The sequence below is a fragment of the Mauremys reevesii genome, linkage group 8, assembly GCF_016161935.1.
Source record: "Mauremys reevesii isolate NIE-2019 linkage group 8, ASM1616193v1, whole genome shotgun sequence".
Taxonomy (NCBI): Eukaryota; Metazoa; Chordata; order Testudines; family Geoemydidae; genus Mauremys; species Mauremys reevesii.
In genome coordinates, this window is record NC_052630.1 from 52,917,810 (window position 1) to 52,938,448 (window position 20,639).

At 44.0% G+C, this 20,639-nt stretch overlaps 1 protein-coding gene across 4 annotated transcripts in view; it reads left to right on the forward strand.

The window, feature by feature from the left end:
* XPR1 (xenotropic and polytropic retrovirus receptor 1) overlaps positions 1 to 20,639 on the forward strand; it is a 303,371-nt gene that overhangs the window by 55,906 nt on the left and 226,826 nt on the right. For 2 of the 4 annotated variants that reach the window (XM_039483397.1, XM_039483400.1), the window contains exon 1: positions 10,660 to 10,950. The exons of the other annotated variants lie outside the window; for them this stretch is intronic. In XM_039483397.1, the coding sequence (XP_039339331.1) occupies positions 10,882 to 10,950 (69 nt within the window). In that variant the 5' untranslated portion in view covers positions 10,660 to 10,881. Of the gene's footprint in view, positions 1 to 10,659; positions 10,951 to 20,639 lie in introns of those variants that run through there. 4 annotated transcript variants of the gene reach the window in all.

Sequence of the window (20,639 nt, forward strand, 5' to 3'; positions counted from 1 at the left end):
CCATATTGGCCTGACAGGTCAATCAGACTGCTGCAGAGCTCCTCCCACTTCAGAGAGCCCACAAGGCCCATAAGATTTGGTTCTTAAACCTTCCTTTAATATTGCCCTCTCTTTCCTATATTCATTAGGGGTGCGGGATTGAGCAAAAATTGTGAAATATTTTGAAGTGTGCTGCAAAGCCTACGTATGGCTCAACGTTATTATTAAAGTAATGCCAGGGGAAGAATGGAATTGATGTGGGAGTCAGTTTTTTGGATGATTGGCTATTTGTCCCCATGAGTTATTGCATATTTTAATAGTATAAGTAGTAAGAGTTCAATTCTATTGCATCTGGTGTAGTTATCTACACTATAGATGTGTATATCATAGCATTTGACACCCACATTGCACTCCAGTACATGGCTACACAAGGTTCAGGGCAATGGAAAATCAGGCCCTAATTATTTTCAGTACCCTGAACTACACAAGATATGATGAGAAGTGACAAATTTATGACAAGCATCAATTTACATGATAGATTTCATGTAATGCATATAGCAAATTAGAAGAGATGATTTATCTCAAACAGATCATTATCTCCATGTTCAGTTGCACATTGTTTCCAAGCACTGTGTTGTATTCAAAGGATTGAAATTGCAGCAGTGTATCACCAGGGCCTGCTCCCATCCAACTCATTGCTGCTGACCTCAGTTGGAGCAGAATCAGGTCCTAGATGATTTTATCTGGTATAAGTTTACATTTGCAAAGGTAATATATTAAAACCCTCTGATCCATTAAATGTACATCTAACTGTGATAAGTGTTTAGGTCTTTTTAAGGTCAGCACTGCTTGGATTGTTGAGTCTGAAGTTCCTACTGAAGGGCACTAAATCTCTGTTCATTAAATGGTTTTCTCCAAAGATAATTAAGAGATGGTATCAGTGAGCTAGAATGTTGTCACCAAATGATCTGCTGTTGCTGCTGAGTAAGTCTCAATGCAAAGATGTATTTTCACAAGTCAGGACACTGATCCTGTGACAGAGTTCTGCTAAATCACATCAAATAGGTTCTGCCAATTTATGCTCTGATGTTGTTCACATTGAAATCAATAGGAATTTTGCTATTGACTTCAGTGGGAGCAGGACTGGCCTCTAAATAAGTGTCCACCACAGTTTGGAATACAGCCACAGTTTAAATGGCCCCTGAGCCTCCAACCAACCCCTATAATTATCCCCTAACCACTGCAGCATTCCATTTATGATTTAATCCTGAGTCTCACATTATTTGGCATTTTACTTAAAGCCTCAGTACCTGGAATCACATTACATGAGAATCTCAGCTTTCATTAAAAACAACCACAAGTTTCTAGCCTTCACAGTTGCCAAGAATTTTGAGAACACAACCCAAGCATAGGTGCTGAAACACCCCTTGGCTTGAAGTAGTAATTACAACTCAACTGCATGGTTTCCATTGTCAGCAACTCCACTATAAAAATTGTTCCAGCACCACTGGACCCAAGGGCACCATAAATGTTCAGTAGCCTGAAGGCAAAGCAAAATAATGTAAACAAACATCGTAGGATTGTTAAGTCAATCTCATGATTGGGGGGCGGGGCAGGCTTGGTTAGTGACTTTTGAATGCTTGGGGTTGGTAGTACTGCAAATTTAAATCAGCATAACACTGGGGGGATGGGGAGTGGTGGATTAAGGCAATCCAAGGCACTAAGTAAACCATGACACGTGGCTCAATTCCTGTGGAATTGCCCCCTCCTTGCTTAGGACAGCAATAGGAGAGGGCCAGCTTCTCCTCCCTTAGTAGTGGCAGTAGCATCTCCCACTCCTTCAGAACAGCAGGGATGGCAACAAGGTCCCCTGTGCTCACCAGAAAGGAGCAGGGGTAGGAGCAGGAGGGTCCCCCAATACTGACTCTCCAGCACTAAGGGTGTAAGCACACATCCTCATCTCACAGGCCCCCATCAGGTCTCAACAAATCCTTGCAGGGGACTTGACCTATTGCACCCTCCTTGGCCACCACTTCCTTGGCCCCACAATGGCCAGTCCTAGCTGGCATCTTCTCCCTCTCTGGGTTTTCTGTAGCTCATCCCTCCAGCCAAGTCCCAGAACAGTTCACTGCCCTTCTGGGGTAACTAACAGTCCAACTTAGAGTTCACAAACAGCATCCAGACTTATAATTCTTCTGTCCCTCTCAGGTTCAACTGAAATCCTCCATATCTGGGCCCCTAGAGAGATTCCCTTGAACGGCTTTTCTCCCACTACTTCCCTTTGCCAGGAACTCCAGCAGTTTACCTCAGAGGATATCCCAGCCCCCTGTAGGCCCTATCTCTGGGCTCCCCCACAGGAGCCTACTCTACTCCCTGTAGGTCTCTTTCTCCTGTTGTAGGCTCTGACTCAGGGGTATTCTTCCTCACCCACCCCATGAGTTCCTCTGGCATCTCTCTCCAAACTAGTGCTTTCACTATTTCACCACCACAGCTGGAGGCAGTCTGTCTAATTAAGCCCCATGACATCCAGTGACAGTCACTCATTAGCCCTTACATCACCAGCTCATCAGTGAGGCTGAGGGATAGCTGTGGAGTGGACAAGGTAGAACCAAGCTTAGCTCAAAGGGCCAGCCTGCCCATGACATAGGGTTTATCTTCAAGGGTTGGGCCAGCATCCTCCTCTCCTATTACACAGAGAGTCCTTTCTGTGCTAGAGTGGTGTTGGCAAGGGCCCCCTAGAGCAGTGGGTCTTGGATTTAACACCCCACTGGGATTCATGGTGCAGTTCACACCTTTCAGAGTTATTGTTTCAGGCTGTCTGCAGAGTCAGCCTGGTGGTGCTCCATTGGATACACTCTGCTCACCTTGGCAATAAAGCTAGTGATAAAATGGTAAAAATCTTTGTGAAGGAACCCCCCCACCCCTTTCCTTCTACTGATTTCAAAAAGGAACAATTTTTTATCCAATTTTTTTCATAGGAAATGTTTTCTCACCCTCCCTCCTCCTCCTCCTGCACTTCTTTTTCCCCCTCTCCAAACCTTTTTCTATTTTGCCACTAGAAATGAGGGGGAAGGAAAGGAGAAAATGGAAACTGAACATTTTTTATTTTTGGGCTGTGTTGAAAAATGGGATATTTGAAAACACAAAATATTTTCCCATGAACATTTTTATTTTTGAAAAAAGGCAATTTTTTCATATTATTTTTGACCAGCTCTAGTTTTCAAACATTTCTGTACACCAGGGCTAGAAACTTGCTTTTTCATTTGTTTTAACAAAAACTACTCCTGAGCAATGTTCCCTCTAAGTTTTCCCACACATGTGTGGAATGAATTTTGTTATGTACACCAATATGGAGGTGATGTGTGACACATCACCTTCATATTGGTGCACATAACAAAATTCATGTGGGGTGGGGTTAGGGGGTTCGGAGTGTGGGAGGGGGCTCAGGGCTAGGACAGAGGGTTGGGGTGCAGAGGTGTGAGGGCTCCAGCTGGGGGTGCTGGCTCTGTGGTGGGGCCGGGGATGGGGGTTTGGGGTGCAAGAGGGTGCTCCAGAGCTATGGCAGGGAGAGAGGGCTCCTCCCAGCTCTCTCTCCCTGCAGCAGCACTTGGGCTGGCAGGGAGAGGTGCCTCTTTCCACTGCGGCAGCTCTGGGGTTGGGGCTGCAGGATGGGTGCCCCTCCCCCGGCAGGCCTGGGATGGGGCTGGGCTCAGGCCAGGGGAGGGGTGCAGCTGCAGGTCGGGGCTGGCCAGGGCACTCCGGCTGGGTTTGGGCTGAGCCACCCCGGCCATGGCTGGATTTGGGCCAGGGTAGGGGCACCCTGGCCAGTCCAGGTGCCCTGGCTGTGGCAGAATTGGGGCTGAGGGAGGGGCACCCTGGCAGATTGGGGGCCAGGCTAGGTTGGAGCTGGGGGAGGGGCGCCCCTCCCCTGGCAGGTCCCCAGGCAGGTTCCCTGAGCACCTATGCAGCACTAAGAAGGCTGCTGCACGGCTGTACAGCTTACAGGGAACTTAGCTCCTGGGGGAATTCTGCACCATTGTGCATGGGCAGAATTTATGTCCCCCGCAGATTTCTTTGCTTCCCCACAGAAAAATGACTTTCTGATGGGGAAGCAAAGGGAAGCCACAAAATCAGTCATACGACCCTTTCCAGCAGTATGTTTCAGGTGCCCAGGGCAGCTGGCAGAGAGGAAAATCACTTTGGGGCAGGGGGCGGGATTGAGAAAGACCTGGCTGGTGGCTCCTTCCCTACACTGGGCTCAGCTGCTAGACCCGACTGGGCTGGAGAGGACAGGACTTCCTCTTCCTCTGCATGGCATCTGAGGCCGGGTCAGACCCACCCCCAGATTTCTTCCCCAGCTGCAGGAAACTCTGCAAACTGTCCTCCCCCCGATATGCTTCCTGCACCCATCACTCCTCAGCTGCAGGGGGAGGGATCTCTGTAGAGGGAGCTGCTCCCCCATCTGCCCAACCCCCATGCATCCAGACCCACTCATACCCAGACCCTCCTGCTGGGCCTCACCCCCACTCTGTACCCATAACCCCCCCCCCCGACAAGCTCCAATAAGCCACCTGCACCTGGATCCTCACCCTACTGAGCCCCAATCAGCTGCACCTGGATCCCCACTCTACTAAGCCCCACTCCCCCAGCATCTAGACCCCCCCCACTAAGCTCCCCACACCCAGATCCCCCCATTGAGCTCTATCCCCCACACCCTAACCCCCCCCACACTGAGGCCCAACCACCTTCACCTGGACCCCCCTGCAGAGTCCCATTACCATTGCACCAGAACCCCACAACAAGCCCCTGTGCATCCAGATCCCCCACTGAGCCACTTGCACCCAGATTGCCTCACACAGAACCCTCTTTACCTACACCTGGATCTTCCCACACTAAGCCCCTCCACACTTGGATCCTGCCTTGCTGAGCCTGCCTGCCCCCAACCCCCATTTCTCTTTATCTTGGGAGAGAATTTTTGATCTGTAACAGCCCTTCTTGTAGAACAGTATATCAGGCCAGTCTGTCCCTTAGACCGAGAAGGGATTGATGCTATTCCCTATGGAATCTGTCCACCAGGCTCATGGGTTAGCTGGAGAGGATCACTCAAGTGGGATGCCCTCTATCCTCCTTCAGGGATGTGCATTCGGCTCACCACAGCACTCCCAACCCCTATCAGCAGGGAAGACAGAGTCATCTCAGGAACTGAATTCTGACCACATCTTGCCTCTAGTACCATTAATATTTATTCCGACAATTGACTAAGTGGGCCAGATCCTTAGGTCTTTCCGAGCTGTGCTCTAAGCCATCATTCTACCTCCCTTGATCTGAGGAGCAGCTGGGCTTGTTTAGCCCTTGATACAACTTAGAGTAGCTTCAGAGCTGCTGTAAATTACAACAGCAGTGACAGTCCCAATGGCTGGTCCGCTGGCCCCCGAGAGCTGGTGCACCATACTCCAGCCATATACTTCTCAGTTCTTTGTCTGCCCCGATATGCACCTCTGCTGCAGGTGGAGAGTGGGGAGCAGCTGGCACTGAGCTGCTACACTGGTATTACACCACCCAGGGATTCCCTTATGCAAGCAACTCAGGCTAGTTATTCCACTTAGGGCTGTTTTCTGGCTGCTTTGTGCTGCCTGAGCAGTGCAAAGCAACTGGATGGGGAGGGTGGGACTGAGGGTCTGGACCTCAGTGTTTTAATGCATCCCTTACTCTGAGCTTCATAGTCTCCACAAATTTGTATTTTACAGGCCACCAGTGCCTTTGTACACACAAGGGTTGCTCTCAGCTTGGACTTTGGGCCTTCCTTGTGATCTTTTCTTTGGTCAGGAGGGATCAAAAGGCTGTTTCCCATATCCTCTCCATTCTAAGAGCAGGACTGAGTTATTCTTTGACCAGCTGACAACACAGTGACATTTCTTCCCATATAGGCCTTCCACTACCCTGACACACTTTATCCTACCTGAATCAACTGCCACCCTGCTCCTCTCAAGTCCTAATAATTTTTCTCCAAATGCCGGATGGGCAGGCAGAAGCGGCCCAAACAGTGTCTTTGGCATGGTTGTCAAACATGTAGCAGAATTCCCCTCGATTTACCAGAGCCCGTTGTGCACAATCTGTGTAACTACTGTCACATTCCAGGGTGCAATCCAGACCAGTGAGGGGCTGTGTCACCATCTGCCCTGTAACCTTGGAGTGGGGGGGCTCACAATGCTTTGCTGCTATAGCTCCCAAACTGGGCTTCCCACAAACAGCTTGCAAGCATGCAAGTCACACCCTGACTGTCTGCATAGCTGCAGCCTTGGTCCAACAACTCTGACCCCATCAGCCTGTCACACTAGCCCCACTCTGGCTTTCACAGACTTGGTTACTACATGCAGGGAGACCCCAGCACATTCCCAGTCCCATTTTTTCCCCAAAACATGTGTTGCACTGTGCAGCTCTCTCCTGGACAGTTCAAATATTAGAGGTCCATTCCCCTGTAAGGGATCAGTGTACAACAGTTTGCTACTTTAATTGGAGTTACCAAACAATTCAGTGTAAACTAAGCACTGGATTTGATTAAAGAATAAAACAATTTTATTTAAGTGAGTACAAGTATAAGGCATTGAAGTCAGAAATGAGTACAAGGGAAATAAAGATAAAACATTTTCTAGTGCTAGAACTTTAACTAGGCTTAGTTCAAGGTGAAATTCTTACTTCTTCTTATTGTTTGGAGCAACAGGGCTGACCAAATTCTCAGGTCAGTACCCCTCCTGAAATCCAAACGCTGGTTCCTTTGTCTTCTCAGGTGAGAAAGAGAGGAAGAGAAAGAAAGCATGAATATCTGGGTTGTTCTTACCCCTCCCTTTTATAGTGCAGTCACTCTTTGAAATGCATTTTCCTGAGGGTTGCCCCTAGATAAAGTTTGCTCTCACTGTGAGGATAGAGACATGGAATCTCGTGGTGAAAGAGGTCCCATGTTGTTGTTTATTAAAATGCAAATCAATCTGTTCCTGCCTCCCTCCGTTGCCAAGGAATGGCCACTTGACCGGTGATAGCCAATCGACTTTGATGACAACTGACTAGAGGCATCAGTTTGTCCTTTGTCTCTGAGGAACAGATTTACCCCCCTCCCCACACTTGTCTGGTAAACACATTTTAATCATAATTTCTTTTTATGTTCATAGCTTTACATTATAATGTTGCTACGCACATTTCACCATATTATTGACCAGTGAGTTGTTTGTTTTCAAATGATATCGCACAAGGCATATTTTGTAAAGAAATTATTACAATAGTGTGTTGCATGTGAATACAGCAGTACATTCGGTCACAATCACACACAAACAGCTTTGGTATATTGAAGGCAGTTGTGGTAGAAGTCTATGAGCTGCACAAGTATTAAGTATTTGTCTATTGTAATGCTTGGGTATTAAATATATTTAATTAACTCACTCTTTCCTTTGCTTTTCTTCTTCCTCCTTTACCATTTCTGTTCCTTCACTCCAACTTTTCTTTTCCTCCATTTTTCTGCAGTCTTATCCCTCATTCTAATTTCCCTCCTCCACCATTCTCTTCTATCTTCCTCCTTCCTGCATATTCTTTCATTCTTCCCATCTGTCTCCTCCCTTATTATGAATCTGTTCCCTGCCCAATAACTCCTATACTTTCTCACACTCACACACTGCCCTCCCCATCTCACACACATGCTCTTTCCCTCTCATGCATGCACTCCACCCCTATTGATTCACACTAGTGCTGCATGGATTGGAGGATACCCAGGGAAGCTCTTCATCCCCCTCCCCAGGCTAGAAAGGGTCAGAAGAATGGTCCTGACCTCACTCCTTCTACAGGCTTTCTTTGGTGCAATGGGGGTGGGTGGGAGAATTCACCTAGGGATGACCAGATTTTCAAATTAAAAAGCCAAGACACCTTTCAAATGGGGTAGGAGTGATGATGCATGGGTGGCAACACTTTGGGGGGTTATGCCTGAGAGGGAGGGTGAGGGACAAAGGCATGTCTCCTCAGCCCAACAGCCTCTCCCTCGCCTTTCCTGTCACTCTGTGGATTCATGTGGAGAAAGGCTGCTTCAGCAACTTGTGTGGAGGAGGACGGGCGGGGGGAGAGGGCTTTGGAAGGGGAGTGGGGGAGGAGGTGTCAACGTGCAACAGGCCTGGTAGGTTGGGGAGATGGGTTCTTGAGGCTTGTGTGCTCAGCCCACTCATCATCAGTTGCATGAGCTTAGCTGCTTCAGATGGCCAGTTTACAGGGTTCACAAAAACAGAGACAAAAGCTGGATTTTGTAAAAATAACCAGGGCATTCCCAGCATTCGGAGATACATTGTCCCACTTTGAAATCACCTCCCTGGACAGGCAGAACAAGGAACAGGAGCTCTGCCCTCATCCCACTTGGTCTCCACTGTGAGACTGGAACTGGCAAAGTGAAGAGCATCTAGATCTAATCTGCTCAGCACTTGTAGCCTAGTCCTGGGCCCTGCTAAAGCCACCAAATGCTTGCCAAATGCTGGATGGCCTGGGACCCCAATCCATAGGAAGCTACTGCATTCAGAACTTGTTATAGCCCTCCCAAAGCTGCTGTAACTAACTTTGGGGCTAGGCACACAGCTCCCTGTTCCAAGTGCCAAGCTCAGCTCAGACAGAATGAAGAATTAGGGCCAGAGAGAGCGAGCAGTATCTTGCTGTAAAACATGAAAAGAAATCTGAAGATAAAGTACTTTTCTGCTTATCATCATATAAAATTCAATAATGCTCCAGGATGTGGGTTTGTTACTGTAATATACAGATTACTCAGGTATGTTCAATAATATGTTTATAATTTCTGCATTTACATAGAACTTTTCACTCAAGGCTCTGAAGAACTTTACAGCCATTAATTAAGTCTTACAACACCCTATAAAGTTGGTAAGGAATGGAAAGGTTAAATGACTTGCTAGAGATTCCAGAGTGAGTCAGTGTTAAAGTGGAGGAAATAGGCCTAGGAGCAAAGATGGCCGTTAACTATTGCTATACCACAGAACAAGCTGGCTCTCCAAAGTATACTGTAGTTTTAAAGGAAAAGCTGATTTATGACTGAAGTTTTCCATCTTAGCAGTGAACTATTAGCTGTTCAGTTAACCAGCAGAGACTATGCAAATATGACTTATACTGCTTTCTTCTCTTGATGACAAAAAAGCTCATTAATCGCTGTGCATGTAAACTTACTAGGAGGAAATGTTTGTTTTTATAAATGATTGTAACAAGTAAATATTTTTCAAGTAAAAGAAAACAGCACGTAGATCCAGGAGGTTTGATTTGTCCTTTTTGTCACGGTTCAGGGCAACAGCACCTGTATTCCCCGTTTGTGGTCTCTCGAGGGCACCCATTCTAGGCTCCTCAGTTGCCATCTTTTTTGGTCAGAGACCTTCATCTCTCTCCCTTCTGACCAGGGTTTCCCCCCCCGACTGCACAGTTCCCTTCCTACACTGTGATATTCCCAGCAAGCCAGACTGGTTAAACAAGTCAGGGTCTGCACTCTTTCTCATCGACGGCTATGAACAGCTGTAATTGCCAACAGTCACAAGTTACCACACAACTCCTTATAAGCAAGCACATTTATTTTTAAGGTGAAAGCATTACAGAGAAAACATATTACAAACAATAAAAAAATGTACAGTCATGCCAATAAGCTTACCAGAGATTAGCCCTCAACTCCAGCAAGGGTTCTGATAGAAGTCACTCCTTCAAACCCACCAAGGGGTTTTTCTGTGGTTACAAGTTCAGAATAGTGTAGCTCAGAACTAACAAACTCTGCATAGGTTAGTCTTTCCTTTATACAGCTTGAGCATTGGATATTGAGACTGTGGGAACCGGTAATCAGCCCTCTTCAGGACATAGCTTCAAAAGGCTGGGATTTTGCATAACTGAGGGGGTGAGGAATTCGTATTTTCCACTTGATACTGTGTGTCCCAAAAGTCCATTCTTGTCTAGCACATTGTTCAATATAGTCCTAGGCATAATATATTGGTAGGGGGTTCCCACCTTCTCCATGCACAGACACTGGCGTAGGTAGCCATCCACACTATGATGCTGGCCCATCCCATGACCCAAGCCTGCCCTCCACACTGGCTAACAGGGTGACCTTTGTTTGCCTCATATTCAGTCCACTATCCCCAGCTCACTCACACGGGCCAACCCAGGCACTCCTTCTTACATGTAACCCAGTCTGGTGCTAGCTACTAGCCCACGCTGTCCAAAACAGTGCAATCCCCCCCTTTCTCAGCTGAAGCATCTCACTACCCTTGTGTGCTGTGCAGTGCCACCCAGTGCACTCTTGGAGGAGCTGCCACGATTGGCCCGCAGCAGCATTCTCTGCCTTCTAGCACCTGCCTGACGCTAGTGTGCCTAGCTGTACAGCCCCCGCGTCCACACCACCCTCTGGCAGCATTGCAGACGGCAGTCTGCGGAATGGGCGGGGCGAAGGGAGAAAAGCCCCGCCCCCAAAGGCCTCTCCGCATTCCCTGTTTTCAAGCCAAGTTTGTAAGGAAGGGGGCGGGGCTCCCTGTTACTCCTGCCGCGCCCTCTGGCTCTAGGACCCGCCCCCGGCCGGTCTCCGCGCTGAGTCGGAGGAGGTGGGTGGCGGTTACCATGGTGATGACGTCCTACTAGCGGGAGGGGGGGGCAGGGTGAGCTAAGAGAGAAAGATGGCGGCGGCTGCAGCGGGGCCGCAGTGGGCGCCAGGGCAGCGCTGAGGAGACCCGAGCCGGGCGGGCGGGGACGCAGTGCAGGCGGCGGGAGCGAGGAGCGGGGCCCATGTGCGGCGGCGGGGGCAGCAGCGGCCCGCTAGCACCATCCACCGCAGGGTCCCGCGGAGACGGCTCCGGGGCAGCCGAGTGAGCGCGGCGGCGGCCGGGTAGGGGCGGCAGGATGAAGTTCGCCGAGCACCTCTCCGCGCACATCACGCCCGAGTGGCGGAAGCAGTACATCCAGTATGAGGTACGCGGGGCGGGCCGGCGCCGGGACAGCGCTGCCGCAGGAGCGGGTCTCGGGGCGCCCCGCGGCGGGGAGCCAGGGCCTCGCTGCTGTGCGAGCTGTGAGAAGGAGCTCGGCTCCTTCGGGGCTGGGCTTACCGGCCCCCTCGGATGCCTGCCGGCTGTGTGATCCCCGGCCGCTGGTGTGCCTCAGGGAGGGTCCCGGTCACTTGGGAGGTGACAGCCCCGGGTTCTCTCCGATCAGCAGCGGCTCCTTATCCCACAGCCTCCCCAGCTCCCGGGAGCTTTCATCGGAGCAGCCCCCTATCGCCCCACTTCCCTATCCCCTAGGCTGCCGAGGCGTGTCTGTCACCCTGTGCCCTTCTGCCAGGGCTTTCGCAAAAGGAATCCCAAATCCAGCATTTCCTCCCTTTGTGCGGCTCTCCGCTAGCATCCCATGTCACGCCCTCTGCTTCTGGGGCTCTCATTTCATCCCAGAGGGCTCTCATTTCATCCCATCATCCCCTGTGCCCTGCTGGAAGCGTTTCCTGATCGGACTCCTATCAGTCATCCTGCCCCTGATCAGCCCGAATCTCTTTTTAGCACCTCTCAGGTCATCTCTCTTTCCATCACTCCCGTCCCTGTTCACCCCAGCCCTGATCAGTGAGGTAAATGTCTATCCAGGGGCTCTCTAACTGGATTGAAACTTGACATGAAGATAGCCTAGAAGCATGCTCTGAAAGACTTCTGTTTCCAAATTTATAAAGTAAAATGTTACAATTATACAAAATAATTAAAATGTTTTTGCTGGTGTAGCTTTTGTCCATAATTCTGGAACTTGGACTGTAATTTTTTTTTTGCTTTTTGAGGCTCTGAAGAAACAAATAACTGGGGTGGCCATTTAAATAAATAAGCCTTTATATGGCATCAATACTTTAAATAAATAAACATTGCTGTATATATTTTGGTTGTATATATTTGAGTGAAGGGACTGTAACCCAAAAAATACCCAATGAGCACTAACGGTTGTATTAAATAAATAATGATAATTTGCCATATAAACACTTGGATCTGAGAGATTATTTTTGTGTTCAGCAACATTATCTAGAATCCAGCGGTTTCTGTTTATATGCTCATCAGGAACACAGTGCAAAGTCAATATGTTTATACACCTAGGTAGATTTTAAGAATGAAACTGGAGCTCATGTCATTCATAGAGCTTGAGCAAAAGCAATTTGAAGTAATAGCTGTAACATTAAGATTAATATTGGATTTTTGCATATAACTTCTCTGATAGCAGATGAGCTGGTTTAGGAGCTTGAGGAATGAATAAATAAGTTATTTAAAAACATTTAGTGGGAATTATTAGGAGAAACCTGTGATAATATAAAATATGTGATTGATGGTATGCGAGAGGCTGAGAATTACTCCTCCTTTTGTAGTATTTTCTTTTTATGGTAACTTTACATAAATTAGAAATGTAGAGGCTGTGGAATTGTAGTATAGAGTGATGTGTAATGCTCTATTGTTTTATGTTCTTTCAGTTCTGGGACCCTGGCAAGAGCCCAGATTACGGTTCTTATTAAATTTGGTGGTGTTTTTACAGCTTCTTGTGAGCAAATGATTTTCAGCACCACTGTCAGTTCTTCACTGTGGAGGCTTGGAATATATGATCTCTTTGGCTCACAGTTGCCTCTCAGTGAAGTATGGCTCCTAAAGATCAGAACTGAAGGGACAGCTGTAGTGACTATAAAAATCTACCTGAATGGCTGAGAACATTATGGTTTTTATAGCAACAGTTACTTAATTTTTTAAGGTTAGTGAGGCCTTCTGGGGAAATTTGCTTTGCATTTGTCTGATTCATACTTGATTTTAGGATTAATCCACTTAAGTTGCAGACTCTTAATCTTCATGGACACAATTCACACAAAATTCTGCTCTATCAATCATGGATTATTTGCAGAAAATAGCTTATATTTTTTTCAGATTTTATTACATCAGTTTATGGTGAGAGAATAAAAAACTTCAGAAGATAGCAATAAAATTATCCCTTGACTAATCCTAAATTGGGGTATAGAATGTTGTTGTTATTTAAAAGAACAAATGGGAAAGGCAATACAGAGAGGTTCACTATTTAAAATTTATTAAATGTTAAAGGTTTGAGAACATCTGATAATAATAATGCTTTGCAGTATATATGTCTTCGTGATTTCTTGAAATCTATTTTAACCAAGTAGCAAGAATCCCATAAAATTATTATCCAGCATAATATTTGCAAAAGAAACAAACAAAAAAATGGACTAAATTATTCTAGTGGATTTTGTGTGTACAAATAGATTTATCAATTGGATTTCTGCACAGATATTCATGGCAGTATTCGGCATGAAGTCTTCTGAACACTAACATCCTTTGTTACTCAAAGCTTTGCAGGAATAAATTTCTAATGCTTCTGTGCCAATACTGACACTACTGGAAAATCTACTTTTGTTCTTCATATATATTTCAGGTAAGACTGGTAGACAAGTTAGTGAAGCTACACTTATGTGTATCTTCCCCAATTTTTGGTAAGACTCTAGAGAGTGAATAAATGTTAATATCATAATATGATATCTTTCCTCATTCAGATACTTGTGTTTTCGCACTCAGTGATACTGTAGCCTATTTTACATTCTCATTTGTTAGTACCTTCAGTGATATTTGTTGTTGGAACTTGTATTTTTTTGTCTCAGAACAAACCTTGCATTTTCATTCATTCCAAGTTTAGGGAGGCTCTTTCTTTTACCATCATCTTCTAGTATTTCATTGTTTTCAAAACAGTTTTGTATTAACTATCGCAACTTTCAAAAGGTTTTGCTGATTACCTAGTTTGAAATCTGGTTCATGGGATTTGTTGGAAGGCTCCATTTTGACCTGATGGAGGTCAAGTCCGTTTTTTTCAGGTGCATACATGGATAAAATTGTTTTTAGAGACTTCAGTAACAGTTTTTGCTGTTTATGATATGTCTGATTCCTCCACAAATTGAAATATGTGATAGACACCTGAGAGCTTTAAGAAACCCATGACCAGCAACAACTTCTTCTGAACTGGTAATGACTGATTTAAAAAAAAAAAAACCATTCCCTGCTACTTGAGCTTTTATTTTTTTCTGGGGGACTTCACATCTTAATATTCACAGTAGAAATAAATTGATAAGAGAATTATTGAAAGGAAAAGAGCTCTAAAATCATGTATTTGTCTTAGTTCAGCTCATAGAAGCTGAAACAACTTGAAGTGGGGTAGCAGAGTAATATTAATGTCTGATGTTTTGACCAATCCTACCTCTTCTCTTCATTCCCCAGTTCCAAAGGAATTAGTCTTGCATTTGAATACCAGTTAACAGTCATCTTACTAAAAATGGCTTAAGGTTAGTTTGATGAGAACAAAGTTGCCAGTTCACTGGGTAATTCAGAAAATTATGTAACCAAGTGGTGGCTAAAAATTTCAAGTGGATATTTGTTTTCTAAAAATATCAGATTAATGTTGCATCTTGCCTCTGATAGATATTTTCTAGAAGAGATACTGGAGACAGAAAACGAAGACATATCCTGAATGAGGTTTCATAGAATCATAGCAATTTAGGGCTAGAAGGTTGCTCAAGAGACCTACTCCAGCCCCCTGCGCTGAGGCAGGACCAAGTAAATCTAGATTGTCACTGGCTGGTGCTTTTCTAACCTGTTCTTAAAAACCTCCAATGATAAGATTCCACAGCCTCCCTTGGAAGTCTATTCCAGTGCTTAAATACCCTTACAGGTAGAAAATTTTTCCTAATGTCTAACCTAAATCTCCCTTGCTGTAGATTAAGCCAATTACTTCTCCTACCTTTATTGGACATGGAAAACAGTTGATAACTGTCATCTTTTTATAACAGCTGATATAACGCATATAACATACCAGTGTAACATATTTGAAGACTATTGTTCCCCCCTCCCCGTTGTCTTTTCTCAAGACTAAACATGCCCAGTTTTTTTGGTCTTTCCTTGTAGGTGAGGTTTTCTACACCTTTTATAATTTTTGTTGCTCTCCTCTGGACACTTTCCAATTTGTTGACATCTTTCCTAAAGTGTGGCTCCTAGAACTAGACACAGTACTCTAGTTGGGGTCTCACCAGTTTCAAGTAGAGTGGGACAATAACCTCCTGTGTCTTACACATGACACTCTTGGGACCCCAGAATGAATTAGCCTTTTCTGCAACCACATTGCGTCTGACGAAATGAGTATTTACCCATGAAAGCTTGTGCTCCAATACGTCTGTTAGTCTATAAGATGCCACAGGACTCTGTCACACATTACATTGTTGACTCATATTCAGTTTGTGAGCATCTATAACTCCCAGATTTTTTTTCAGCTGTGCTATTGTATAACTACTTATTCTCCATTTTGTAGTCGTGCATTTGATTTTTTTGCTTCCTAAGTGTAGTACTTTGCATTTGTCTTTATTGAATTTCATCATGTTGATTTCAGACCAGTTCTCCAAATTGTCAAAATCATTTTCAATTTTAATCCTGTCCTTCTGACTAGTAGCAACCCCGCCCAATTTAATGTAATCTGCAAATGTTATAAACATACTTTCCACTCCACTGTCCAAGTAATTAATGAAAATTTGAATAGTTCTGGACCAGGACAGACCCCTGGGGGACCCCACTGGACACATCCTCCCAGTTTGATGGTGAACCATTGATAGCTACTCTTTGAGTATGGTCTTTCAACTAGTTATGCACCCACCTATTAATAATTTTCTATAAACATCATTTCCCTAGTTTGCTTATGAGACTGTCAAGTGGGACTGTAAAAAGCCTTACTAAAATCAAGATGTATCGCATATACCGTTTCCCCCTTATTCACTAGGCCAGTAACCCTCTCAAAGAAGGAAGTTAGATTGGTTTGGCATAATTTGTTCATGACAAATCCATGCTGGCTATTACTTATTACCCTATTATCCTCTAGGTGCTTACAGATTTATTGTTTAATCAATTGTTCTAGTATCTTTCCAGATATTGAAGTTAGGCTGACTGATCTACAATTCTCTGGGTTTTCTTTGTTCCCCTTTTTAGCGATAGGTACCTTGTTTGCCTTTCTCTAGTTCTCTGGACCTCACCAGCCCTCCATGTGTTCTTAAATATAATTGCTAATAGTTCTGAGATTGCTTCAGCTTAAGTGCCCTTGGATGAATTTCATCAGGCCCACCCTGCTGACTTGGATACACCTAACTTACCTAAATATTATTTAGCCTGTTTTTTTCCTATATTGGCTTGTGTTCCTTCTCTCTTGTTAATATTAATTGTGTTAATTATCTGCTCACAGTTAACCTTTGTAATGAACACAAAATAGGCATTAAGCACCTTAGCCTTCTTGATATGTTGTTAGTGCTCCTTCCTCACTAAGTCGTGGACCTATACTTTCCTTTGTCTTTCTCTTGCTCCTAATTTATGTATATATAGAACCTCTTCTTATTGTCATTGATTCAAAAATTCAGTTTGCGCCTTAGCCTTTCTGATTTTGTCCCTACATGCCTGTGATATTCTTCTGTACTCCTCCTGTGCAGTTTGTCCATGTCTTTGCTTTTTATAGGATTCCTTATTGATTTTCAGGTAATTCAAGAGCTCCTGGTGAAACCATATTGGCCTCTTACTAATCATCTTATCTTTCCTTCACAATGGATAATTTGCTGTTGTACCGTTAATATTGTTTCTTAGAAAAATTACCAGCTTTCCTGAATTCCTTTTCCCTTTAGATTTCTTCTAATGGAATCTCACTTACCAGTTCTGAGTTTGTTAAAGTCTGCTTTTTTTGAAGTCTGAATATCTGTCAGTTTTGGCTTTGTAGCCATATTTTTCCTATTTTGTAAAGGATTTTCTTTCCTCTTTGTGTGCGATCCAAATGGGGTAAGCTGACTGCAGATACAAATTACTGTCAGTAACACAAAGTAGAAAAAAAATCTTCGTTCTAATAATTTTAGGTGTTAGACGTAACAAGGATAAGTTTAATAAAACACCCCTCAATTGATTAAAAAAAATCCTGTTGGTTGTAATCTTTGCATGGGGTGGCTCAGGTGATTGTGTAAAGGGGCATTGAGCCTTTCGCTTCTAGATCATCTGTTTAATTTTATAGGACAGGTGAACAGTGACTGAATCTGCTGCTAGGCAGCTTCCTGATTTTACATATTTCAGTTCAGTTCAGGTGTCTACTGACAGCTAGTACCTCCAGTTTTCAAGGCTGATAATCTAGAACAGGGGTAGGCAACCTATGGCATGCGTGACAAAGGTGGCACGCAAGCTAATTTTCAGTGGCACTTACACTGTCCGGGTCCTGGCCACCGGTCCAGGGGAATCTGTATTTTAATTTAATTTTAAATGAAGCTTCTTAAATATTTTAAAAACCTTATTTACTTTACATACAACAATAGTTTAGTTATATATTATAGGCTTTTAGTAAGAGACCTTCTAAAAACATTCAAATGTATTACTGGCACGCAAAATATTAAATTCGAGTGAATAAATGAAGACTTGGCACACCACTTCTGAAGGTTGCTGATCCCTGATCTAGAATCTTTCAGTAGCACTGCATATATTCTAGAGGTTAATCTTGAAACTATGGATATAGAAAATACATACGTTACAGATTTTAAAATTCCTTTAGAACACAACCTTATCTCACAGATTTTAAAGAAATTCTGCATTTTCCAGCATCACGCTCTTTTGAGTTTTATAACAGGAGGAACTTGTCCAAGAATTTTGGGCTAAATTATTAATACTAAATCAATTTAACCTTTCACTTCCAAAAATCCACCTCATACTTAGCAGTGTGAAAGCTCGGTGAGCCCAGATGGGATCCAAGCTAGCTCAAGAAAGGAATTTAGACTTCCTTGAACAAATAAGAATATAAGCACCCTTCATTCTTGGTTCCTCTTATAGACCCGAGGAGCATTTTATTTTTCCTCACTTTGCATCTTCCCTTGTAAAGCTTTGCATCATGGACACAATCCTTCTAGTACTATGCTAGACATGACTCCCTTTATTCTATTTCTAGCAAATCCACTTGAAGTCCAACACTATGGTTTAATCAACAAGTTAGAGTGACATGAGTTGTTTCCCCTCCAGGGTTACTTTTGATCTGTCAGTGGTTCTCAGCCTGCGGGCCACTTGTGGCCCAGTCAGCACACAGCTGCGGACCATGTGACATCCTCAGGGCCATACAGGTAGTAAATATATTGTGTAGATGTGGCTCACATAACACACAGAGAGCTGCATATGTGGTCCATAATGGTAAATAGGTTGAGAACCACTGATTTATGTGAAACAGTGCCCTGTAGACCAGGGGTTCTCAAACTGGGGGTCGGCACCCTTCAGGGGGTCGCATGGTTATTACATGGGGGGTTGCGAGCAGTCAGCCTCCACTCCAAACCCAGCTTTGCCTCCAGCATTTATAATGGTGTTAAATATATAAACAAGCGTTTTTAATTTATAACGGGGGGGGGGGGTTTGCACTCAGAGGCTTGCTGTGTGTAAGGGGTCACCAGTACAATAGTTTGAGAACCACCACTGTAGACAGAGCCATGCAGAGTAGCACTACAACTGAATAAAGTGAATAAGTTTTCACCTTAAAGTGACTGTAAAAAGAATACCTCCTTTAGAGGTTAGTAGTTTTTGGTATTCACCATCCTTTCCTATCCAACTTAGTTTAAATTCTTATCCTGGCGGATCTGGCCAGCCTAGGACCTCAATTTGATATGCTTAAGAAGAAGAAAAGTAGAGATGTCTAGATTTCAGAGGGTGTGTGTCTTTTATGCCGTGAGCTTAAATTGGTAAGGAATCAACTCAAGCTAAATCGTAATAAGGCACTCAGATTTGAATGTACAGAAAACGGGCTTGCACTGGTTTAACTTCACAAACTTCTAAACTGTTTGAATTTTATTGGTACAAGTCTTTTGTGTAGACAAGGCCTAAAAGAAAAAATACAGTAGGGGCTTCTTTTGTTAATCTGTAATGCTGACACCCCCACTCCCCAACCTGGATTATCAGAGAAGACTTAATATTGCTGTTGTAAGGTTTATTTTGTTTATATTTGTTTCATTACTCATAATCTGCATTGAGTCTCCCATTCATTGCGAATTAATGAGTTTACTGTATTAGTTTGCTTTGGACTGAAGTATGAGAAGTTTAAAATTATGACTTGGCATGCATCTTCTTAAAAGATGGTCCTCCATTTTTTAGATATTATTTTCAGAGGAGGGAGGTTTATTATCTATTTAAATACTTACACTGGTATCACCATAATGGGGGCCGTGTATCATGTTTCAGAATGGTGGAGAATTTCCTTTCCCTTGACTGTTTATATGCTTCTGAGTAGATTTGGGAAGCAGCGTCCTTCTTATAGAAGGAGATTTCAACTAGCCTTTTTTCTTGTACTTTATATTTCTCATGGGCTGTGTGAATGTTTTAGTGCATGGAAAAAGTTATAGCTAGGCAAAGATTAATAGGAGGAAAAACGAACACTTTTGCCACTTGATAGACTGTGGAACCCAGGTCATATGCAACTAACTAGTAAGTCATGTGGAGAAGCAGATTCAAATGCCAAGTATTGGCTGGGAATGTTTAAAAAAGAAAACAGTGGAGGGGGAAGGTTGACTGGCATGGAGAAGATGAGTAAACAATGTCTTAAGTAGGAAAACACAGTTATGCAAGTGACCCATGCCGAGACCTCTGTGTGGATTCAGGAATCAGACCTTTGGGAGATGGCTAAAACTGTCTATTTAACTTGCCATTTGTGGTATCCTGAAATAAAGATGTCCTTTAGACCTTGTATTTACTTTGCAAGATTATGACCACCATGTTACCATAGTTTTTCTGATTTTCTTTCTAATTACTCAGTTTGCTTTTTTCTTTGAGTACTATTTGCTAATTATGCTGCAGTGCCTTGATCTTGGAGAATTGGAGTGGGGCTCAAGGATTGGGGCTCAAGCATCTTGTTGGTTGAAGGAAATAGGTTTGTAGAACATGTTCTCAGGATGGATTAGGATAACAGCCAAAAAGGACAGGCTGGACACTTCATATATCCTAAAATGGAACCAGACAATGCAACTCTCATTAAAACGTGATGGTTTAGATGTTATGTTCACAAATCTGAACATTCAGTTATGGTTTGCACAGCAACTGTATCTCTACCACTTGCACATTCATCATGCACTCTATATAGTGGGTATTGTTTGCCTTAACATATGCAGTGGGGCTCTTTCTTCCTTGCTGTTTCTGGCTCCAGCATGACAAGTCTAGGCTTCACCATTATATCTTTCAGCAACAGGCCACAATTCATCCTGTTTATTTCTTATTTGGACTTGTGTAGTAACCAGGAGTGTAGAGTACACAACCCACTCTTGAATTGTTGGTATTGTTTCAGTAACTAGCTGAAAATCATCATATAAAAAGGATTGCAACTGACACACTGACTGTGGGCTTGGAACACATGAGTTTTTTGGGGTGGTTGAATACCACTCTTGAACCCAGGTTGTGCATGTAGCAGTTGAATGGATTGCCCAAAGTATATCTTTAACTGTGTTACCTCTGCCAGTTTGATTTGTGAAACTGCTTCCTGTACTAGAAAACTAGTGTACTGGATTTCCTGAGCTATTTGATCCCTTGAGTTCTGGAGCGTGAGACACTATGGTTCCGGAGTTCTGG